The sequence below is a fragment of the Hyla sarda genome, unplaced genomic scaffold, assembly GCF_029499605.1.
Source record: "Hyla sarda isolate aHylSar1 unplaced genomic scaffold, aHylSar1.hap1 scaffold_88, whole genome shotgun sequence".
NCBI lineage: Eukaryota > Metazoa > Chordata > Amphibia > Anura > Hylidae > Hyla > Hyla sarda.
In genome coordinates this window covers 470,010-495,264 of record NW_026610908.1, presented here as the reverse complement: position 1 = coordinate 495,264, position 25,255 = coordinate 470,010, and the positions used below count along the sequence as shown (strand labels likewise).

General features: G+C 47.1%; 2 protein-coding genes across 2 annotated transcripts; both read right to left on the bottom strand.

The window, feature by feature from the left end:
* Positions 1-20,461: 20,461 nt before the first annotated feature.
* LOC130348348 (histone H2B 1.1) lies at positions 20,462-21,179 on the bottom strand. The gene has a single exon (XM_056554751.1). The coding sequence runs from the start codon at positions 20,950-20,952 to the stop codon at positions 20,572-20,574; it is 381 nt and encodes a 126-aa protein (XP_056410726.1). The 5' UTR covers positions 20,953-21,179; the 3' UTR covers positions 20,462-20,571.
* A 2,242-nt stretch (positions 21,180-23,421) lies between these two features.
* On the bottom strand, positions 23,422-23,790 carry LOC130348357 (histone H4). Its single transcript, XM_056554759.1, has one exon. The coding sequence runs from the start codon at positions 23,754-23,756 to the stop codon at positions 23,445-23,447; it is 312 nt and encodes a 103-aa protein (XP_056410734.1). The 5' UTR covers positions 23,757-23,790; the 3' UTR covers positions 23,422-23,444.
* Between the last annotated feature and the right edge of the window lie 1,465 nt (positions 23,791-25,255).

Here is a 25,255-nt window from a genome sequence, read left to right as displayed (position 1 = left end):
GTTTCCGAAATAGGGTCACATGTGGTTGTTTTTGTTTGCATTTATTTCAGAACCGCTGTAACCAGCAGCCACCCCTGTGCAAATCACCAGTTTAGGCTTCAAATGCACATAGTGCGCTCTCACTCCTGAGCCTTGTTGTGCGCCCGCAGAGCATTTTACGCCCACATATGGGGTAGTTCCGTACTTGGGAGAAAGTGTGTTACAAATTTTGGGGGTCTTTTTTCCATTTACCTCTTATGAAAATGAAATGTATGGGGCAACACCAGCATGTTGGTGTAAAAAAAAAAAAAAAAACAATTACACTAACATGCTGGTGTAGACCCTAACTTTACATTTTCATAAGGGGTAAAAGAAGAAAAAGCCACCAAAAATTTGTAGCGCAATTTTGCTGTAATAGTTTTTGGGGGGCATGTTGCATTTAGGAAGCCCCCATGTTGACAGAACAGCAAAAAAAAAAAAAAAAAAACACCCCACATGGCATACTATTTTGGAAACTACAACCCTCAAGGAACGTAACAAGGGGTACAGTGAGCCTTAACACCCCACAGGTGTTTGACGAATTTTCAATAAAGTTGGACGTGAAAATGAAAAAAATATTTTTTTTTCCCTAAAATGCTGATATTACCCCAATTTTTTTATTTTCACAAGGGGTAATAGGTGAAAATGTCCTCCAAAATTTGAAACTCCACTACTCTCGAGTAAGGAAATATATTATATGTGGATGTAAAGTGATCTGCGGGTGCACTAGAGGGCTCAGAAGGGAAGGAGCAGCATTGGGCTTATGGAAAGCAAATTTTGCTGAAATGGTTTTTGGGGGGCATGTCCTATTTAGGAAGACCCCATGGTGCCTGAACAGCGAAAAACACCCCACATGACACACCATTTGGGAAACTTAACCCCTCAAGGAACATAAAAAAGGGGTACAGTGAGCATTTACACCCCACTGGCGTTTGACAGATCTTTGTAATAGTGGGCTGTCCAAATGAAAAATTACATTCTTCATTTTCACGGACCACTGTTCCAAAAATCTGTCAGACACCTGTGGGGTGTAAATGCTCACCAAACCCCTTGTTACGTTCCATGAGTGGGGAAGTTTCCGAAATGGGGTCACATGTGGGTGTTTATTTGTTTGCGTTTATTTCAGAATCACTGTAATCAGCAGCCACCCCTGTGCAAATCACCAGTTTAGGCCTCAAATGCACATAGTGCGCCCTCACTCCTGAGCCTTGTTGTGCGCCCGCAGAGCATTTTATGCCCACATATGGGGTATTTCCGTACTTGGAAGAAAGTGTGTTACAAATTTTGGGGGTCTTTTTTTCCCTTTACCTCTTATATAAATGAAAAGTATATGGCAACACCAGCATGTTGGTGTAGAAAAAAAAATAATAATAATTACACTTCTTTCAGAAGATATGAAGGCTTTGGGAGGATTATGATGATTCTCTGAATAACCACTGATGCGCCATGGCCATGCGAGATTCTCTCTTTATTTTATAGTCTTTCTTTTATTTTTTATTTAAATTTTTTATTTCATCATTATTTCTCTTTTCATTTTACTTTCTTTCCCTTTCTCTCCTCCTACTTCATCTCTACAGTGTTTCTCCTTTATATATAAGGTTGCAAATTTCACTTTATATATTGTAAAGTGCTCATGCTCACTGTACATATGTCGTATTTTTCTTCTGTATTAAAATACAATATTCTTTAAATAAAGAGTTATACAAAAAAAAATTACATTAACATGCTGGTGTAGACCCCAACTTTACATTTTCATAAGGGGTAAAATGAGAAAAAGCCACCAAAAATTTGTAGCGCAATTTCTCCTGAGTACAGAAATACCCCATATGTGGCCCTAAACTGTTGCCTTGAAATTCGTCAGGGCTCCGAAGTGAGAGAGCGCCATGTGCATTTGAGGCCTAAATTAGGGATTTTCATAGAGGTGGACCTGGATGCAAGCATTACACTTGTTTCCTCTACTAAAAATACTGTATGTCAGTTTTCCCCAAACAGGTTGTCTCCAGCTGTTGCAAAGCTCCCAACATTCCTGGACAGTCAATGGCTGTCGGGCAATGCTGGGAGTTTTTATTTTGCAACAGCTGTAGGCTCCGTTTTCTAAAATCTGACGTACAAGACGTTTTTTTTATATATATTTTTTTTTGGGGGGGGGCACAGTGTAAGGGTGTAGTGTATATGTAATGTTTTACTCTTTATTTTGGGTTAGTGAAGTGTAGTGTTTTTAGGGTACATTCACACGAGCGGAGGTTTACAGTGTGTTTCTCTCAAACTTTTAGCGGGAAACATGCTGTAAACCCCCGCCCGTGTGAATGTACCCTGTACATTAATGTTGGGGAGGGGGTTGGTGGGGGACTACAACTCCCAGCATGCACTGACAGACCGTGCATGCTGGGAGTTGTAGATATGCAACAGCTGGAGGCACACTGGTTGGGACTGGGAAACACTGAGTTGAGTAACAGAATACCGCAGTGTTTCCACACCACTGTATGTTTCCTAACTCAGTGTTTCCCAACCCGTGTGCCTCCAGCTGTGGCAAAACTACAACTTCCAGCATGCATGGTCTGTCAGTGCATGCTGGGAGTTATAGTTTTGCAACAGAAGGAGGCACACAGGTTGGGAAATACTGAGTTAGGAAAAATACAATGTTTCCCAACTAGTGTGTCTCCAGTTGTTGCAATACCACAACTCCCAGCATGCCCAGACAGCTGAAGGACATGTTGGGAGTTATAGTTATGCCACAACTGAAGGAGAACAGTTTAGAGACAACTGTGTAGTGGTCTCCAAACTGTAGTCCTCCAGATGTTGCAAAACTTCAAAGCATGCCAAGACTGCCCAGGCATGCTGGGAGCTGTAGTTCGGCAACAACTGAAGGGCCAGATGTTGCCAAAGTACAACTCCCAGCATGCCTGGACAGTCTTGGCATGCTTTGAATTGACATCTGGAGTGCTACAGTTTGGACACCACTGTTTAGTGATCTCCAAACTGTGCCCTTCCAGATGTTGCAAAACTACAACCCCCAGTATGCTGAGACTTTCTAGGCATGCTGGGGGTTGTAGTTCTGCAACATCTTCTCGGTCTGGATAAGACCGCCATGGGAATTTCTTAACATCTGCAGGACAAACATGTCAGACTCAGACTCTGTGTAGAGGAGGGCATTGTTTCAGTGCCCTCCTCTACACAATCTTTCCATCTATAGGCCCACAAACTGTAATAATGCCCTCCTTGGTGTCCTTCAAAGTAAAAGGACAGGTAGGTAGCTGGGTAAATAGGAAACTAGGTAGGTAGATCAGGAAGCCAGATTTATAGTTAGGTGACAAGCCAGGTAGGTAGGGGGCTAGCATGGTAGTTAGGCAGCCATGTAGGCCAGGAATGTACATAGTTAGGTAGCTGGTTATGTAGGTAGTTAGATAGCCTGGTATGTAGGTAAGTAGTCAGGCATCCAGGTATAAAGTTAGGTACTCCCCCCGCTTCCCCCTTTACCTGTAGGTATAGGCAGCAGAGTTAACCCCCCTTTCCCTGTAGGTATAGATAGCAGAGTTACCCCCCCCCTTTCCCTGTAGGTATAGACAGCAGACTTAACCCCCCCTTCCCCATCAGTATAGGCAGCAGAGTTAAAACCTCTCCCCAATAATTATTGAAACAGAGTTCACCCACATTTCTTCTTAGGTATATGCAGCAGAGTCCCCCCACCCCCTTTCCCCATAGGTACAGGCAGCATTACCCCCCCCCCTTTCCCCATAGGTATAGGCAGAGTTATCACCCCTCTTCCCCATTGGTATAGGCAGAATTACCCCCCTCTTCCCCATAGGTATAGGCAGAGTTACCCTCCCCTTTTCCCCATAGGTATAGGCAGAAATACCCCTCCTTCCTCCCCTTTCCCCATAGTTATAGGCAGGGTTACCCCCCTTTCCCCATAGGAATAGGAAGAGTTACCCCCTCCTCCCCACTTTCCCCATTGGTATAGGCAGAGATACCCCCCTCTTCCCCATAGGTAGAAGCAGAGTTACCCCCCCCCCTCTTCCCCATAGGTATAGGCAGAATTACCCCCCTTTTCCCCATAGGTATAGGCAGAGTTACCACCCCCTTTTCCCCAAAGGTATAGGCAGAGTTACCCCACTTCCTCCCCTTTCCCCATAGTTATAAGCAGAGTTACCCCCCTTTCATTATAGGTATAGGAAGAGTTACTCCTCCTCCCCACTTTCCCCATAGGTAAAGGAAGAGTTACCCACCTCTTTCCCATAGGTATAGGCAGAGTTACACCCCCCTCTCTTTCCCATAGGTATAGGCAGAGAAACACCCCCCCCTCTTTCCCATAAGTATATGCAGAGTTACATCCCCCCCCCTCTTTCACACAGGTATATGCAGAGTTACCCCCCTCCCCCTCTTCCGTATAGGTATATGCAGAGTTAAACAAAATATATATGTATGCTCACCTGATGTCCCACGCATGGTTCTCCTCAGCAGAAGGGGCCCACGTCTTCTCCCCTACACAGTACAGGTGCCGATGAGTGACGTCATCAGTGCCTGTACTGCGTGCTGCGTGGGGACGGAGGTCATGTCTCCTCTGTGTAAGCTGCAGCTGTGTATCACACATACCGGAGAAGGCAGCGATGTCTTCTGGGGATCTGGGGAGTGTCCCGGATCCTCAGCAGCGGCAGCGGTGGTGGGCCCTTAACCCGGTCGGGTCCTTGGACGTCATCCAATCGGACCGGCCAGTCAGTCCGCCCCTGGCATCCACCTGTGAGTGGCACCCGGGGCGGGCCGCCCCCCCCCCTTGGTATGCCACTGACTGATTGACAATGAATTTAACATGCTGTTGTGCAAATGGAACAGACAACAGATGGACATTAAAGTAATTAGCAAGATGCCCACAATAAAGAAGTGGTTCTGCAGATGATGACCACATACCACTTCTCAGTTCCTATGGTTCCTGGCTGATGTTTTGGTCAGCCAGGAAGCATAGTAACCACTCTAGTGGTAGTGTGGTGAACCACAATGAATGGCGGGACCACGGGGTGTAGCGGTGTAGGTGGATGGTATTAACCTCAGGGGCAAGGTGTTATTAACCCCTAATGTTTGTTACGCCAGAGTGTTTTTTTTCCCCTCTTTTGCGGGGGGGGGGAGGGGTTGGGGGTGTATCAGGAACCACCCAAATGATATCTCCACTATCCCAATGGCTAGTGCACGACCGGGTTATGGTTTAACGGAGGCTTTACTGAGGTCAGACAGTTGTTATAGTCTCTACAGCTCGGCCAGAATCCCAGAGAGTTGGCCAGAAACACGGAAGGACCCAGCAGCTTGCTGGGACTAATTATACTTGTAACAGACTGTAGATTCTTGACTTTAGGCTTGACTAGACTGTAGGTAGTGGCAGCAGACACAGACTTGACTTACTTGAAGTGACTGTAGATTTGAGGCCTTCCAGGTAGCTGGACACTAGCACTGAGACATCTGGTCTCCACTTTTCCACAGCTAGAGTGATGGTAGAAGAGCTCAGAGATCTTGTGCTGGTAGAGAGTGATTGTAATGGCTGACCCTCTTATAAATGGGGGCTGAGCAAGAAGCCCATAGGTCAATATGCAGGTCATGTGTTAAAAAAAAATTGAAAAAACAATGCCATTTTTGGCTTCTGCTTCTACGCAGTGCACTTTTCGGTAAAAAATACACCTTATCCTTATTCTGCAGGTCCATACAGTTACAAAGATACCCAATTTATGTAAGTTTTAGTTTATTATACAGGTATCCCTCAACATACAATATTAATCCGTTCCAAATGAACAATCGTTTGTTGAAACCATTGTATGTTGAGGGATCTGTGCAATCCCAGATCTGTGCAATGTAAAGGTTTTCTATCCGAGTATGGAGGTACCCCATAAGTGGACCTGAAGTGCACTATGGGCGAACTATAATGCTCAGAAGAGAAGGAGTAATTTTTGGCTTTTTGAGAGCAAATTGTGCTCGGGGGGCATATCGCATTTAGGAAGCCCCTATGGTGCCAGGACAGCAAGAAAAACCCACATGGCATACCATTTTGGAAACTAGACCCCTTGAGGAACGTAACAAGGTATTAAGTGAGCCTTAATACCCCACAGGGGTTTCACGACTTTTGCATATGTAAAAAATGTTTGTGTTTTTTTCACTAAAATGTGTGTTTCCCCCCAAATTTCACATTTTTGCAAGGGTTAATAGCAGAAAAGACCCCCCAAAATTTGTAACCCAATTTCTTATGAGAATGGAGGTACCCCATAAGTGGACCTGAAGTGAACTGCAGGGGTTCTACGATGCTCAGAAGAGAAAGAGTCACATTTGCAAACTTTGCTGAAATGGGGGGGACATGTCACATTTGGGAAGCGCCTATGGTGCCAGAACAGCAAAAAAAAAAAAACACATGGCATACTATTTTGGAAACTAGACCCCTTGAGGAACGTAACAAGGGGTAAAGTAAGCCTTAATACCCCATAGGGGTTTCACGACTTTTGCATATGTAAAAAAATATATATTTTTTTTCACTAAAATGTTTTTTTTTTTTTCCAAAATGTTACATTTTTACAAGGGTTAATAGCAGAAAAGACCCCCCCCAAATTTGTAAATACATTTTTTTGGAGTAAGGACATACCGTATATACTCGAGTATAAGCAGACCCGAGTATAAGCCGAGACCCCTAATTTCAACCCAAAATCCCAGGAAAAGTTATTGACTCGAGTATAAGCCTAGGGTGGGAAATACCTCATCCCCCCCTGTCATCATCCAGACCTGTCATTAACATCCTCATCATCCCCTTGTCATCATCCCACACATCCCCCCTTCATCATCCCCTTGTCATCATCCCACACATCCCCTTATCATCCCACACATCCCCCCTTCATCATCCCCTTGTCATCATCCCACACATCCCCTTATCATCCCACACATCCCCCCTTCATCATCCCCTTGTCATCATCCCACACATCCCCCCTTCATCATCCCCTTGTCATCATCCCACACATCCCCTTATCCCACACATCCCCCCCTTCATCATCCCCTTGTCATCATCCCACACAACCCCCCTTCATCATCCCCTTGTCATCATCCCACACATCCCCTTATAATCCCACACATCCCCCCTTCATCATCCCCTTATCATCCCACACATCCCCCCTTCATCATCCCCTTGTAATCATCCCACACCCCCCCCTTCATCATCCCCACCCCCCTTCATCATCCCCACACCCCCCCCCCTTCATCATCCTCTTCTCATCATTCGCCCTCAGTGGTCTTCAACCTGCGGACCTCCAGAGGTTTCAAAACTACAACTCCCAGCAAGCCCGGGCAGCCATCGGCTGTCCGGGCTTGCTGGGAGTTGTAGTTTTGAAACCTCCGGAGGTCCGCAGGTTGAAGACCACTGCGGCCTTCAACATGCGGACCTCCAGAGGTTTCAAAACTACAACTCCCAGCAAGCCCGGGCAGCCATCGGCTGTCCGGGCTTGCTGGGAGTTGTAGTTTTGAAACCTCCGGAGGTCCGCAGGTTGAAGACCACTGCGGCCTTCAACATCATCCAGCCCCCTCTCACCCCATTTAGTTCTGAGTACTCACCTCCGCTCGGCGCTGGTCCGGTCCTGCAGGGCTGTCCGGTAAGGAGGTGGTCCGGTGAGGAGGTGGTCCGGGCTGCTATCTTCACCGGGGGCGCCTCTTCTCCGCGCTTCCGGCCCGGAATAGAGCCGTTGCCTAGACAACGACGCATCTGCGTCGTTGTCAAGGCAACGTGACTATTCTGAGGCCGGGCCCGAAGCGCTTAGAAGAGGCCTCCCCGGTGAAGATAGCAGCCCGGACCACCTCCTCACCGGACCACCTCCTTACCGGACAGCCCTGCAGGACCGGACCAGCGCCGAGCGGAGGTGAGTACTCAGAACTAAAGGGGGTGAGAGGGGGCTGGATGATGTTGAAGGCCGCAGTGGTCTTCAACCTGCGGACCTCCGGAGGTTTCAAAACTACAACTCCCAGCAAGCCCGGACAGCCGATGGCTGCCCTGGCTTGCTGGGAGTTGTAGTTTTGAAACCTCTGGAAGTCCGCAGGTTGAAGACCACTGCGGGTGGGGGAGTTCACTCGAGTATAAGCCGAGGGGGGTGTTTTCAGCACGAAAAATCGTGCTGAAAAACTCGGCTTATACTCGAGTATATACGGTACCTTGATTTTTGATGATTTTCGCTCCGTGGGTGCACACCAGGTCTTGGAGTGGGAGGTCAGTCAGAGGCCTTGAGCTTATTATAGCAGCCAGGATGTGGGACCCCTCCTCAAGGAGTGTTAATGGGGGGAGCACTGAGCCCTAAAATAGGGGAACACTATGGGGGACAACGGGCCGTAACTGGGGTAGACAAATGGGGTACAGAGGCCCGTAATATGGGGTACAGTGGGCCAGAAAACTATAAATCATAAAATAATAAAACAGCATATGTTCCCAGAATGATGACCCAGAGCATAGCCAAAACTAAAAAAAACTATGCCCTCCCCAAACCCTATGCTCTGAATCATCATTCTGGGAATGTGATGTGTGTGGCCGTCCCTAACCAGTTGCCTAAAATGCGCACCCGCTCAGGTGGAGAGAGAGCGCTGCGCAATTAAGGCAACATAAAAAGTCCCCGATGATAGTGAGTCAGTGACCTATGACCCATTTCTGAAAAAACACCCCCAGAGGTCTTATCAGGTTTTTTTTCCAGATTTTTTTTTGCAATTTAGTGATTTATGGGGTTAACAATTTTGAATGTACTCTGGACTTGGTACATTGTTCAAATTATGGAAAATTGAAATGAAAAGGGAAAAATTAGTACTCCATGAAAGTGTGATACTCCCTGAAGCAGCCTATGCAGAGGCCCGGATTATCGGGGCAAGTGTTGCACTGATAGGTGGTGTCCTTCCGTCTCTGCATTTTTTCTGGCGCCTATAACTCCAGACCCTTGGGAAGTCCGGCCTGCTCTTTCCCGGTCAGCGAAGATCAGGAACCTTAGGACTTCTTCTTGGTACTGGAGGAATGTCCCTGTGTTGCCAGCGTACTGGGATAGTACAAAAGCGTTGTACATGGCAACCTGTACCAAGTAGACCGCAACTTTTTTGTAGCATGCCCGTGTTTTCCGCATGGCGTTATATGGCTTGAGGACTTGATCTGAGAGATCAACTCCCCCCATATACCGATTGTACTCCAGAATACAATCGGGCTTGAGGACCGGTCCCACGGTACCTCCCACAGGGACAGGGGTGCTGCCATTCCCATGAATAGTGGTGAGTATAAGGACACCCCTCTTATCCTTATACCTGACCAGCAACAGGTTATCATGGGTGAGGGCACGGGACTCACCCTTGGGAATAGGCATCTTAACAAAATTTAGAGGGAGATCTCTCTGGTTCTTCCGCACAGTCCCACAAGTGGACGTGGATCTGGCGGCAAGGGATGTGAAGAGAGGGATGTTGATGATGTGTCCATGGATGCCACGTGGGTGCCAGCTAGAAGAGAAGAAGAGGGGGAAAGTTTAGATGGGGAGACAGAGAGGAGGAGGAGACGAGTTGGAAGCAGGGGGAGGTCGTCGCAAGGAGCTAGTGGCACAGTCAGACAGCATGCATCGGCACCCGGGGTCAGCCAGACGGGACACCAATCAACGCATGCTGTTGCCACCACCAGAATGCCGTCATCGCAGAGCTTAGCAGTGTGGCATTTTTTGTGTGTGTCTGCCTCTCACAACAACGAGGCCATTTGCAACCTGTGCCAGAAGTAACTGAGTCGTGGGAAGTCCAACACCCACCTAGGCACAACTGCTTTGCAAAGGCACATGATGTCACATCACAAACGCCTATGGGATCAACACGTCAGTACAAGCAGCACACAAAGTCAAAGCCGCCATCCTCCTCCTGGTCCAGCATCTTCAGCCAGGTCAACCACTGCTGCCCTCCTTGCCCCCTCTCAACCATCCGCCTCTCCTTCTCTCGCCTTGAGCAGTTCCTGCTCATCTGCCCACAGGAGATGTTTGAGCGCAAGAAGACAATGTCTCAAAGTCACTCTCTAGCCCGGCATCTGACAGCTGGCTTATCGGAACTGCTAGCCCGCCAGCTTTTACCATACAAGCTGGTGGAGTCTGAGGCCTTTAAAAAATTTGTAGCCATTGGGACACTGCAGTGGAAGGTACCCGGACAAATTTTTTTTGCACAAAAGGCAATCCCCAACCTTTACTCCATTGTGCAAAAGGAAATTATGGCATGTCTGGCACACAGTGTAGGGGTAAGGGTCCATCTGACCATTGATACCTGGTCTGCAAAGCATGGTCAGGGCAGGTATATCACCTACACTGCTCATTGGGTAAACCTGGTGACAGCTGCCAAGCATGGGATGCATGGCTCTGCAGAGGAGTTGGTGACACCGCCACGACTTGCAGGCAGGCCTGCTGCCACCTCCTCTACTCCTCCTACTCCATCCTCTTCCATAACATCCTCGTCCGAGTCCTCTTCCACTGCTGCATCTTGCTCCACATCACCGGCAACCCCCCAGCTCCCCAGGTGCTATTCCACATCCCGGATACGGCAGTGTCACGCCATTTTGGGATTGACTTGCCTCAAAGCAGAGAGTCACACCGCACCAGCGCTCCTGTAAACCCAGAGCACGGGTGGACCAGTGGCTGACTCCGCACCAACTGGAGATCGGCAAGGTGGTTTGTGACAATGGAACAAATTTGTTGGCGGCATTGAGGTTGGGCAAGTTGACACATGTGCCGTGCATGGCACATGTGTGTAATCTGATTGTACAACGCTTTGTGCTCAAGTACCTAGTCTTACAGGATGCCCTGAAGCAGTCCAGGAAGATGTGTGGCCATTTCAGGCGTTCCTACACGGCCATGGTGCACTTGTTAGGTATCCAGCGGCAAAACAACATGCCAGTGAGGTGCTTGATTTGCGACAGCCCGACACATTGGAATTCAACACTCCTAATGTTCGACCGCCTGCTCCAACAAGAAAAAGCCATCAACAAATATTTTTATGACCGGGGTGCTAGGACATCTGGGAATTGTTTTGCCACGTTACTGGAGGCTCATGCGCAATGCCTGTAGGCTCATGCGTCCTTTTGAGGAGGTGACAAACCTGGTCAGTTGCACCGAAGGCACCATCAGCGACATCATACCATTTGTTTTCTTCCTGGAGCGTGCCCTGCAAAGAGTGCTGTATCAGGCAGTAGATGCACATGAAGAGAAAGAGTTGTGGACACCATCACCACCAGAAACAGACTTATCAGCATCGCTTGCTGGACCTGCGGCAACGCTGGAAGAGGATTGTGAGGAAGAGGAGTCAGAGGAGGAATGTGGCTTTGAAGAGGAGGAGGAAGACCAACCACAGCAGGCATCCCAGGGTGTTCCTTGTCACCTATCTGGTTCCTGTGGTGTTGTACGTGGCTGGGGGGAAGAATATTATACCTTCCCTGACATCTCTGAGGACGAGGAACGGGACATGAGTAGCTCGGCATCCGTCCTTGTGCATATGGGGTCTTTCATGCTGTCGTGCCTGTTGAAGGACCCTTGTATAAAAAGTATGAAGGAGAACGACCTGTACTGGGTGTCCACGCTACTAGTCCCCTGGTATAAACATAAAGTGCCTGACATGTTACCGGATTACAGCAAGGCGGAAAGGATTCAGCAGGTCCAAAATAAATTAAGAAGTATGCTGTTCACAGCGTATAAGGGTCATGTCACAGCACAACAGGCATCTAACAGGGGAAGAGGTGAAAGTAATCCTCCTCCCACGAACACGCCGGCTGTACAGACATGCTGTTGATGGAGGACATGCAGAGCTTTTTAAGTCCTACACATTGCCAAAGCCCTTCGGGGTCCACCATCAGAGAACGACTTGACCGACAGGTAGCAGACTACCTGTCCTTAACCGCAGATATCGACACTCTGAGGAGCGATGAACCCCTTGACTACTGGTTTTGCTGGCTTGACCTGCGGCCTGAGCTATCCCAATTTGCGCTCAAACTTCTGGCCTGTCCCGCTTCAAGTGTCCTGTCAGAAAGGACCTTCAGTGCAGCAGGAGGTATTGTCACCTTGGTCAAAAAAGTCTGGATTACCTCACCTTTCTTAAGATGAATGAGGGATGGATCCCGAAGGGACTGACACTAGGTGATACATTTGACTGAACAAGGCCTGATCAGATGACCTGCCTTGGCCTAAAAATGGTCCACACGCTGCTGTATTTGAACTCTGAATGCTGGATAACTTGCGTGACTTATCCGCCACCAACTAGGGTTCAAGCTGCAATGTTTTAGGGCACTTTCTGCCTGGCAACAGTGGCGTTGCGACCCGGGTGCAGGGGGTGTGGCCCGTACCGGGTGACACCAACCTAAGGGGGTGACACCAAGACCCTCCGCAGCACCCAGCCCCCCCTCCTCAGCTACACCGACACCCCCCATCTTTGCCCAACCAGCCTCCCGTCCGTCAGCACCCCCCCCCGCCTTCACCTGCGCTGTGTGTGCGGTGCGCCCGTCCGTCAGCAACCCCCCCTTTCACCTGCACTGTGCACCCGTCCGTCATCACACCCCCCCCTCACCTTCACCAGCACTGTGCCCGGCCTCCGCTCCCACGTCTGCGCCGGCCTTACGTCACACCGCATGGCCGCATAGGAGGACGTCAGTTACGTCACTCGCAGGGCGCCCGGTGAGAAGGAACGCTGCGCTGGATGGGTGAGTGTGTGTGTGTCTGACTCTCTGTCTGTCTCTATCTATGTTTGTGTGTGTGAGACCGTGTGTATGTGACTGTGTGACTCTGTGTATGTGTGACTCTCTGAGTGTGTGTGACTGTGTGACTCTGTGTGTGTTTGTGCGACTCTGTGTTTGTGTGACTGTGTGTGTGTGACTGTGTGACTCTGTGTGTGTGTCTGTGTGAGTGTGTGTCTCTCTGACTGTGTGTGAGTGTGTGTCTCTCTGACTGTGTGTGAGTTTGTGTGTGTGTCTCTCTGTGTTGTATGTTTTTTTTTTTATTTGTGTGTGTGTGTGTGTGTGTGTGTGTGTGTGTGGGGGGGGGGGGGGTTGTACTAGCGATCTAATGTGGGGAGACTTTGACCCATTGTGGGGAACCTGCAAGGGATCCTGCGGCCTAATGTGGGGAAACTACTACCAAATGTGTGAAGTCTATGCTACCAAATGTGGGGAGTCTATGCTACCTTATGTGGGGAATCTGTGCTACCTAATGTGGGGAATCTGTGCTACCTAATGTGGGGAAATTTCTACCTAATGTGGGGAATCTGTGCTACCTAATGTGGGGTAACTGGTACCTACCTAATGTGGGGGAACTGGTACCAAATGTGGGGAATCTATGCTGCCTAATGTGGGGAAAAGATGCTACCTAATGTGGGGAAACTGCTACCTACCTAATGTGGGGGAACTGCTGGCCAGTAGCACCCTCATCATCCTCCAGCAACACCCCCCCAGTAGTAGCACCCCCATCATCCATTAGCAACACCACCAATACCCCCCTCCCGTGGTAATAGCATTAGCTAACGGATGTTGAGGGGTGTTACTGCGGTTGTGGTATTATATTCAGAGGGTGCACTGTATGGCAACGTTATATTCAGAGGGCGCAGTTTGTGGTAGTATTATATTCAGAGGGTGCAGTGGGTGGTAGTATTATATTCAGAGGGCGCAGTTTGTGGTAGTATTATTAGAGATGAGCGAACTTACAGTAAATTTGATTCGTCACGATCTTCTCGGCTCGGCAGTTGATAACTTATCCTGCGTAAATTAGTTCAGCTTTCCGGTGCTCCGGTGGGCTGGAAAAGGTGCATGCATTCCTAGAAAAGAGTCTCCTAGGACTGTATCCACCTTTTTCAGCCCACGGGAGCCCCTGAAAGCTGAACTAATTTATGCAGGAAAAATCATCAACTGCCGAGCCGAGAAGTTTGTGATGAGTTGAATTTACTGTAGTTCGCTCATCTCTAAGTGTTATATTCAGAGGGCGCAGTGGGTGGTAGTATTATATTCAGAGGGTACCGTATGTGGCGGTATTATATTCAGGGGTACAGTATGTGCAGATTTATATTTAGGGGTACAGTATGTGGCAGATTTATATTCAGGGGTACAGTATGTGGCCAATTTATATTCAGAGGGTACAGTATGTGGCAGATTTATATTCAGAGGGCACAGTTTGTGGTAGTATTATATTCAGAGGGCGCTGTGGGTGGTAGTATTATATTCAGAGGGTACAGTATGTGGTAGTATTATATTCAGTGGGTACAGTGTGTTGCGGTATTATATTCAGGGGTATAGTATGTTTCAGATTTATATTCAGGGGTACAGTATGTGGCAGATTTATATTCAGAGGGTACAATGTGTGGCAGATTTATGTTCAGAGGACACAGTGTGTGATAGTATTATATTCAGAGGGTACAGTATGTGGTAGTATTATATTCAGAGGGTACAGTGTGTGGCGTTATTATATTCAGGGGTACAGTATGTGGCAGATTTATATTCAGAGTGTACAGTATGTGTTGGTATTATATTCAGAATGTACATTGTGTGGTAGTATTATATTCAGTGGGTACGGTGTATGGAAGGTTTATAATCAAAGAGTATAGTGTATAGTAGTATTATATTTAGAGGATACAGTGTCTGGCAGGTTTATAATAATACGTGTTTTCATATAGAGGATGAGAATGCGCTGACATAGTGAGGAGACGTCTGGGCGTCACATTCTGCAGAGAGAAGTTTTAGCTGGAACAAGTCTTGGCGGTATGTACCATCCGAATTAGATAAGGGAAGACTATAGAGAAGACGTCACCTATAGTCACTGATATCATTGTACATTCTCCTCTCTATGTCCTATCAGAGCTGTAGTCGCTTGTCAGTTCTACAGTTATGGTGAGTGAAACTACAACTCCCAGCATAACCTCACTACTGCTCAAAGGGGTACTCTACTGGAAAATATTTTTTTTTAATCAACTGGTGCTACAAAGTTAAACAGATTTGTAAATTACTTCTATTTAAACATAATCCTTCCAGTACTTATTAGCTGCTGTATAAGCGATTCACAGGAAGTTATTTTCTTTTTTAATTTATTTTCTGTCTGACCACAGTGCTCTGTGCTGACACATCTGTCCATGTCAAGAACTAACCATAGTAGGAGCAAATCCCCATAGCAAACCTATCCTGCTCTGGACAGTTCCTGACATGGACAGAGGTGTCAGCAAATAGCACTGTGGTCAGACTGGAAAGAACTACACAACTTCCTGTGGAGCATACACCAGCTTATAAGTACTGTAAGTATCACCATCTCATTCACACAAACCAAACTTCTATTTATTTATTTTTTTACCAAATATTCACAAATCACTTACCAAACCTCCTGGATGTCCTATTATTTCATGTACAAACTCTGCAACCAGTAATCTTGCACGTTACCTGGATCTATGTCTTTAGGACTATAATGAGTTCTGTATCAAGGTATGAGCCGCTCACCACATACATGCCCTCCTCACCACCTGTGCCGTGGACCGGCTGGTACCGCCTCCAGCCTATTATTAGACAAGAACAAAGGCGAGGTCCGGCACCTGGATGGTTGCAGATAAAAGCTTGCATTATTTTATTGAAGATATCGCAGTACAAGGCAAAACGTCTGACACGTTTCGCACATGACCATGCTTAATCGTATGTCTACGATTAAGCACGGTCACGTGCGAAACGCGCCAGACGTTCTGCCTTGTACTGCAATATCTTCAATAAAATAACGCAAGCTTTTATCTGCAACAATCCTGGTGCCGGACCTCGTCTTTGTTCATATATATATATATATATATATATATATATATATATACAGTGGTCCCTCAACATACAATGGTAATTCGTTCCAAACGAGCCATCGTTTGTCGAATCCATGGTGTGTTGAGGGATTCATATAATGTAAAGTATAGGAAGCTGTGTCACCTGTCCCCGCTGCTCGCGATGGTGACCCCGGGCCTCCGCTGTCTTCTCCTGGTCTTTTCCGGTCCTCTGCTGTCTTCTCCGGTCCTCTCCTGGTCTTCTCCGCTGTCTTCTCCGGTCCTCTCCTGGTCTTCTCCGCTGTCTTCTCCAGTCCTCTCCTGGTCTTCTCCGGTCCTCTCCTGGTGTTCTCCGCTGTCTTCTCCAGTCCTCTCCTGGTCTTCTCCGCAGTCTTCTCCGGTCCTCTGCTGTCTTCCGCAAGGCCTTACTAGGCCTGCGTAGCGATTTCATTACGCCGCTGAGTACGCCATTCCTATTGGATGGCGTGCGCAGCAGCGTATTGACGTCATTGGAGAGGGCCGAGAAGACACCGGAAGACCAGCGCTGGACCCAGAGGGCGCCCTGGAGCATCGTGGAGGGGTAAGTAATACTTACCGCACCACACGAGGAACATTAAGCTGCAATCCGGCAGCAGCTTAAGCATTTTGCGCTGCCGGAGAGCACTTAATGCGATGGCCCCGACATAAAAAAAGCATCATATGTCAATTTGATCATATGTCGGGCCATAGTAGGTCGGGGGGTCACTGCATATATAGATAGGTAGATAAAGTCATCAATAGTGTTGAGCGGCATAGGCCATATTCGAATTCGCTAATATTCGCGAATATATGGACGAATATTTGTCACATCTTTTTGAATATTCGAATATTCGTTATATTCTCGGTTTATTTTCGCATATGCGAATATACACGTAAGCGAAAATTAGCATATGTGAATATTCGCAAATACAAAGTTAGCACACAAGAAAATTCGCACATGCGAAAATTGGCATATGCTACTTTTCGCATATTCAGCCTTCTTTACACCACACAAGCTGGAAGCAGAGAGGGGTGATCACTGTGATGTGTACTGTGAAGACAAAAAAAAAAAAAATAATAAAAAAAAAAAAAGAATATTCGTAATTACGAATATATAGCGCTATATTCGCGAAAAATATTCGAATTGCGAATATTCGCGAGCAACACTAGTCATCAATATATAGAATCTAGGCTAAGGGAGTGTTCAGTCCTGTTTTCTGTTCATTGTGCAACAGCGACATCTACTGTCAGTTTACTGCAATCACATTACTAGATATCATGTTCCCGCTAATTCTGTTTCTTTTGCGGTCACCTCATTATTCTATAAATGATTACATTCTAATAACATCTACTGATCAACAATCACAACGTTAACCCTTTAACCACGAGAGATACATGAGATCTGATCTCACTGCTGGTCTCATAACTCAGTCCCGCTTCGCTTCCCGTTCGGCCTGGATTTCTATTGATCTTTTCCACATTGAATCAGACTTTTTATTACATTTTTCCTTTTATCGTTATTTTATGTAAATAGTTATTGTATATGATCTTACTCTGCTGTAAAATATCGTCCAATGAGAACTCTGACCGGAGTCTTAGCGATTGTTTTATAAACAATTTAACCCCTCAGCATTCAAGGGATGTTTAGACCTAATAAAGCGCTTAGTGTGAACAGCAAACGTCTCCTCTATTAGTTGTTTTTTTCTAGAATAAAGCGATTCTTATTCTGCGTTATACATTGGGATATCTGATCTTCTATACCAGTGTGGAGAGATCCCAGTGTCCGTCCTTCATGAAGACTTCGGCCGGAGAACTTCTGGAATGTAATCTTATCCATCTAGATTTGGAATTAACGCTTGATCGTGTGAATATATCGCTAATAACAGAGTAGCTCAGTAATAGTCCGGTCCCTGACTTTGCTATTACGGTGCAGAGCTGGATTGTTGTAATAATCTGCTGGGTGTGACCAGGGGTCTATGGGGGATGAAGCTTCAGACATAGAGCTGATGTGATGAGCGGCTTTTTCTTCCACAGAGATGACTGCGGTTTCGTTACATTGTAGAGACTTGCGGTACCTGCTGTGCCCCGAGCACAGATTATTAGGTCCCGTCCATCCCTATAGGACTCGTTTCCTTGTAGAATCTTGGCGGCCCCGATAATCACTGAGATACACAGATGTCCCTGTCAGTGATGTCCCCGTCAGTGGTCCCAGCCATTGGACACCGCAGTCTCCTTACAGCTGTGAATTAATGTCTTTGACTGATATAATGAAAATAAAACAAGGAACAGAAAATGTGGACACTAAAGAGTTAATGTACGGATCTATAGCTCTGATACTTAGTACCGATCGGATGATAACGGAGCTTTGGGGATTTTTTCTTTTCTCCTCCTCATCCATGTAATAACAGGAGCCCCCTCATTGGTGCTTATTCCCGGTGACTGTATACGGAGAGTGCCGGCATCCGCAGCCTGAGAAGGAGCCGCCTGTATATGAGATCACATAACACGGGACAATTGTCTTCTCTCCCAGAGCGGAGAATTACAGGGTGAGCGGGAAATTCAAAATCAACTAAGCTTTTGTGTTCAGCCAATCAAAAGAGAAGGGGAGGGGCCGGGAATGTAAATTATTAAAGGAAACGCCCATGATGACGTCATCTTGTTTGAGTTCTCCGTCTGGTCCGCCATGTGCTATATAAACCAGGACTCCGCTCCTCAGACATAATTCATTCTATTCTCAATCAGCAGGATGTCGGGACGCGGTAAAGGAGGGAAAGGTCTCGGTAAGGGCGGAGCCAAGCGGCACAGGAAGGTGCTCCGGGATAACATCCAGGGCATCACCAAGCCTGCCATCCGCCGTCTAGCTCGCAGGGGAGGTGTGAAGCGCATCTCCGGCCTCATCTATGAAGAGACTCGCGGTGTCCTGAAAGTCTTCCTGGAGAACGTCATCCGTGACGCCGTCACCTACACCGAGCACGCCAAGAGGAAGACCGTCACCGCTATGGACGTGGTGTACGCCCTCAAGCGCCAGGGCCGCACTCTCTACGGCTTTGGAGGTTAATTCTAATCCTGAAATCATCTCCTCCCCCCAAAGGCTCTTCTCAGAGCCGCCCACATGTTCTATAGAAAGGCTACAATTCCTTGTGTCTTCCCTACTGAGTGGTTGTGTGGTCGGTGTTGTGCTTTGGTGGTTGCGGTGTTTTTTTTCCCTCAATTCTAACTTAATCAGAGAAGGAGCGGGAAATACCGGCAGACTATCTGCCCCGGGAGATTTCCACTAAATGTTCTGACTACTGCCCTCACCATCTACATCATTCTTCCCCTCCTCCAGATTTCATTACTTCCCTCCCCCACCAAATCACTATCTCCCTAAAGAGTCCGTGTTATAGAGGATGCAGATCTCCTGATAACGGGATATAAATGCGTCTTATCCGGATACCACTGGATAGACGAGTCTTCGCTCTATAGCACCTGTAAGTTAATTAATGGAGCAGTTCACACCGAACTAAATTGCTGCGGCTTTATTCTAGTGTAGATGCAGGTTCCTCTATATCACTCCTCAGCACGTTGCAGGCTGGCGCAGTGTGCGCTTCTCCCTGTGATACCGATCCTCACTGATGTCCCGGACTGTGATAGCGGCACAAACCCCCATACACCGGACTATGATAGCGCTATGTTCTACTACCCAGCGGGAACAGCGAGAATCGGAGTCCCGGTGATCACTGACTGTTCCTCTAACAATTCCTGTATAAAGTTTTGGCAATGATTCCGGAGAAATAATTGTAGAAATGAGCGGGAAACTCCCAATATGTATAACACTACATGTCCGCCAATTATTCCTCAGCTTAATAACTATACATATCATCCAGCATCATGAGCGGGGAGAGGTACCGGTCCCCGCCACTCACCCCTGGCAGGTGCATGTTAATCTGGTTTACACAGACTAATAGGGGCAGATTTGGAGCTGATGGTATCGTCTATTATGGATCTTTATCCCTGCGCCCGGATACATTGTTATATCTCCATCAGTCGGTGACATTTGGGGAGCTATAGCCCTGAGCGTTGTAATTGTCTCATTATTGTAGTGCACATGCCGCTAAAGGGTTAACAATGAGCCGTGCGCGCGGTCCCGTCCGATGCCTAATGCTCATTGGCTGATCACAGGATGTTCAGGATTTGAATTTCCCGCTTCCCCCAGACCCGATAACAATGGAGAGATCTCCCCGAGATGTAGAGCCTGATTCAGTGTCTGACTACTACCCTCATCATCCTTGTTTCTCTATTGTACCCCCTAGTCAGTGCACAAAGATTATGGCAGCAGGATGCGCGTCTCATTATAAACCCCGGCGATTCCGATCAATAGATTCCCCGGTCAGTAAATTAGGATTTATAGCGTTACCGCAACAATCCACTCCAGTAAGGCTGTGTGATCGATCAGGACCGCGGAGATTATAGAAGAAATAATCGGGGAATCTGGTGGAGGAGATACTGATCACAAGACAGATCGGGCAATGGGTTAACTACGGAGAACTGATCTACAGCGCCCCCCGCTCCACCACAGGAGAATATACATCCTGCAGTCAGTGAGAACCGCAGCCGCCGCTCTGATCTCACCCGATCCCGGAGCAGAATATATATAGTCTCAATAGACTGTACTGACAGAATAGCGGCCACATATACAGAAGAGAATACGGGGAATACAGACAGGAGAAGCCCCAGCTCTATTATAGACAATGTGGCGGCTCTTAGAAGAGCCTTTGGGGTGACAGCAGGAGGCGGAGCAGGTTACTTGGCGCTGGTGTACTTGGTGACGGCCTTGGTGCCCTCGGACACGGCGTGCTTGGCCAGCTCTCCAGGCAGCAGCAGGCGCACGGCGGTCTGGATCTCCCGGGAGGTGATGGTGGAGCGCTTGTTGTAGTGAGCCAGGCGGGAGGCTTCCCCTGCGATGCGCTCGAAGATATCGTTGACAAAGGAGTTCATGATGCCCATGGCCTTGGAGGAGATGCCGGTGTCAGGGTGGACCTGCTTGAGCACCTTGTACACGTAGATGGCATAGCTTTCCTTCCTGGTCTTCCTCCGCTTCTTGCCGTCCTTTTTCTGAGTCTTGGTCACGGCTTTCTTGGAGCCTTTCTTGGGCGCTGGTGCAGACTTGGCGGGATCAGGCATGATTATCAATCTCAAGAATTCCTAACTTAAACAAAGAGGATAATGATGTCGCTTACTCCCTCTGCAGCCGTATTTATAGGCAGCCCATGCAAAAGAGCAATGCCGTCAGCCTCTTGCTCTACTGGAAGAGCAAATCATGTGACCTCAGTGCTGTCATACGCCCCGCCCAGTGCCGCCTATTGGAGAGTCTTCAATTCCAGTTTCATTAGCCGGATTCAAATCTACCCAATCACAGGAGCCGGAGGGCGGAGCTGAGAACTATAAAGCCAGCAGAACGTGTGGGAATGATCACATTATTCTGAAATAAGTTGTCATGTCTGGACGCGGCAAACAAGGAGGGAAGGTTCGGGCTAAGGCCAAGACCCGCTCATCCCGGGCAGGACTCCAGTTCCCCGTCGGTCGTGTGCACAGGCTTCTCCGCAAAGGGAACTACGCCGAGAGGGTGGGCGCCGGTGCTCCGGTCTACCTGGCCGCTGTGCTGGAGTATTTAACCGCTGAGATCCTGGAATTGGCCGGTAATGCCGCCCGGGACAACAAGAAGACCCGCATCATCCCCCGTCACCTGCAGCTGGCCGTGCGCAATGACGAGGAGCTGAACAAGCTGCTGGGTGGGGTGACCATCGCCCAGGGAGGCGTCCTGCCCAACATCCAGGCCGTGCTGCTGCCCAAGAAGACCGAGAGCAGCAAAGCGGCCAAGAGCAAGTGATCACCGCTTATCCCAGACCATCCCGAACACCAAAGGCTCTTCTAAGAGCCACCACATTGTCTCCTACAGAGCTGGCACCGCTGATCTTGTCTGATAAGGATTAGATTTCTTATGACATGTTCTTTATACGGGGTTATAGTAGAACTGATGAGTTTCTTTCATTAACAGTATGAGAGGGATTGGACACCTTCACTTTTATATAAAAAAAAAAAAAAAAAATAACTACCAGAAAACTTCCTATAGCAGAATGTGACCCTCAGCACAAGGACAGTTTCCTCCTCACTCCATCCCCGCTACCCTCACTTAGGGGGACGGGTACAGTTTCTACATATGGATTTTGAGGTGCAGCCAGCCTTTCCCCGCGACAAAGACAGTAATGTAATCACGTGTACAGGGACGAGACAAAGCGAGAAAGTCAATCTCCAATGAGCGTAAACTATCGGGGTTATTGCTCCACCTACAAAGTTAACCCTTCATTGTCCCTCGTTATTTATGCTCTGTTTCCCCTTCAGTCCCCGGAGCGCTCTCTGCTTCACTAGTCCCAATCCCTATATACGCTTACACGGTGCACTATAGTAGAGCGCCCCCATATTTAGTCTCCATTCGGGGCTGCATTGGCTTTATATTACGTTTACAAGAAATAAGCCCAATAATTCTCCAGATGGATAAAACGCCATGTGCACAACCTATTAACTAAAGGGTTACATTAACCCCCAAATCTCTGGTAAATTAATTGTTTCCTTATATCTATCCATAGATCGTCTATCGCAGCAGTATAAATCGTTAGTTTATACAGATCAGATACATTGTGTTACAATAGCGACACCTGGTGGTGAGAGCTTTGTATTCTAATCTTTACATGTTACCAAATAGTAACAAGTATTTCCCAGGTGCTGATACAAATTACAGAGGCGCAAATAGATACAACTGTGGATGGTGACTAAAACTTATAATAACAGCACAATAATTTCAGCTGCTCTTATACACCCTGCTTATCCTATACCAGATATAAGTGTCCTAAGGGGATCTAGAACAAATAAATGCATCTGCATTGTCCTCGATATAACATAAAGTGATGTAATGTAGAAGGTTTGTATATTAGGGTGAGGAGTGACATATTTATCGCCAGGATCCTGAATTATATCTCTTTGTTGGAGCTGCGGGGCAGGAGCTGTCACCTCTGACCGGGCTTCGGGAGTCTTCGGGCCGCCAGGAGAGGAGAGATGCCGCAATATAGAACATGATCCGGCGAGAAAGAGGAGGGAAGCGGGTGTCGGCTAGTAATGTATTCTCCGCATTGTACAGTGTTAGTACAGAACTCCCGGGCAGCGATCATAATCTGGGCCATGTAATGTTATACTACGGTCCCTCCACATGTTTAGGGGAAGGAGTCTCCACATCTATTATATTCATCGCTCTGTATAGAATCACATCTCCCACCTGATCTGCTACTAGTTCCCCCATCACTGAACACATCGGCCGATCTATATTTACAGCAAAGGAAACTATGGAGCTACTAAACTAAACACTTTGAGCACCATATACCGGAGCCACAGCTCGGGCCATTGAGATAAGATCCTTGCAAATCCCAAAATCGGGTTTCCTCTTCAATATGCAGCTTCTATATCTTAACCACGATTATTGTACAGACAAGGACAATACACTACGACAGATTTCCGATAACACAAAGCAGTGTAAACACAGAATTTTAGCTTTTCTATAGAACATGTGGGCGGCTCTGAGAAGAGCCTTTGGGTTGATGAGATGGAGCCGAGTAGAAGCAGAATTAACCTCCGAAGCCGTAAAGAGTGCGGCCCTGGCGCTTGAGGGCGTACACGACGTCCATAGCGGTGACGGTCTTCCTCTTGGCGTGCTCGGTGTAGGTGACGGCGTCACGGATGACGTTCTCCAGGAAAACCTTCAGGACACCGCGAGTCTCTTCATAGATGAGGCCGGAGATACGCTTCACACCTCCCCTGCGAGCTAGACGGCGGATTGCAGGCTTAGTGATGCCCTGGATGTTATCACGGAGCACCTTCCTGTGCCGCTTGGCTCCGCCCTTACCGAGACCTTTTCCTCCTTTGCCGCGTCCCGACATCCTGCTGGTTGAGAATTGAATGAACAACGTTTGAGGCGCGGAGTCCTAGCTTATATAGCACATGTGCGGACCAGAAGGAGAACTTCAACAAGATGACGTCAACATGGGCGTTTCCTTTTACTGAATTTACATTACCGGCCCCTCCCCTTCTCTTTTGATTGGCTGAATACAGAATCGTTGGTGATTTTGAATTTCCCGCTCACCCTGTAATTCTCCGCTCTGGGAGAGAAGACAATTGTCCCGTGTTATGTGATCTCACGTTCAGGCGGCTCATTCTCAGGCTGCGGATGCCGGCACTCTCCGTATACAGTGACCGGGAATAATCACCAGGGCCCGTCCTGACATCTCCTGTTCTTATATAGAGGAAGAGGAGAGAAATCACCAAAGCTCCGGTATCAGCCAATCGATACTATGTATCAGGACTATAGCTCCGTACAGTGTTAACTCTTTAGTGTCCACATGTTCTGTTTCTTGTTTTATATCTGTACGGAGACTGCGGTGTGTAATGGCTGGGACTGTATATATTATATATAATTACACTGCAGTCACCATTCTATGTCCATTCTGATCTCTCACATATTGCCTCCGTTCATTCTCATCCTACATCGTCATTGACTTATATTTACCCATGAAATTAGATACTAACGAACTCTTAATTAATTACATCCAAATGTTCTCTTTGTAGCGTCAATCATCCTATTTAGTTCTATTAAGTTCATTGATGTTACTTTGATTAATTGGTCTTTTCACTCTCATTCCTAAATGTCATCTCCTGCCGGGGCTCGTTCCTACGATCGGTCTCCTATACGGTATAATATATTGGGTTACATAGAAAACTATTTACTGCCATGTTGTGGTAGCTGAACACAGTACAAGAAAAAAACTTTTGAATAGTCTTTACATTCTTCAGCCTTACCACTAGGTGGGGACAAAGTACAGTGCAGCCTCTTCTAGGGATTCAGGCGAGAAAGGAAAAGTGTTGAACAGTGTCTTCTGCCATCTAGTTGCCGCAGAGCAGATTTCAGCGAAGTTCAATATAAAGTTACTAATTTTGGCCAAGTTTCTTTTCTCATTCTGCTATAATTTTAGCCCTTAATTAATTTGATTGTAATAGTGTTTAATAGAAATATGTATTTTTTGTTACAATTTTTTTTTCCAATCTCCTTTTTACATTAACCCCTCAATGATGTTGTATTTTTTTTTATATATTTGTTTTCTCTTTTAACTTTTCACAAAAAAAAAAAAAAAAAAATCTATATCTCTGTCAATGTTTCATCTACAGACCCATATGAAGGCTTGTTATTTGTGAGACCAACTACACTTTGTAATGGCATCCTTCATTTTACTACTAAGTCTACAGCAAAGCCAAAAAAAAGAGAAAATTATAGGGTGAAATAAACAAAAAAAAGTAAAATAAAAAGTTTAAAAATGATTATTTATTATTATTATTTTTTTTTTTTTTGGGGGGGGTCCAAGTTTAAGGGGGAGGGGAAGTGATG

What these genes read in the sequence shown, in the direction of transcription:
- LOC130348357 (XM_056554759.1), bottom strand. Translation starts at nt 23,756, where the DNA reads ATGTCGGGACGCGGCAAAGGAGGAAAAGGTCTCGGTAAGGGCGGAGCC.
- LOC130348348 (XM_056554751.1), bottom strand. Translation starts at nt 20,952, where the DNA reads ATGCCTGATCCCGCCAAGTCTGCACCAGCGCCCAAGAAAGGCTCCAAG.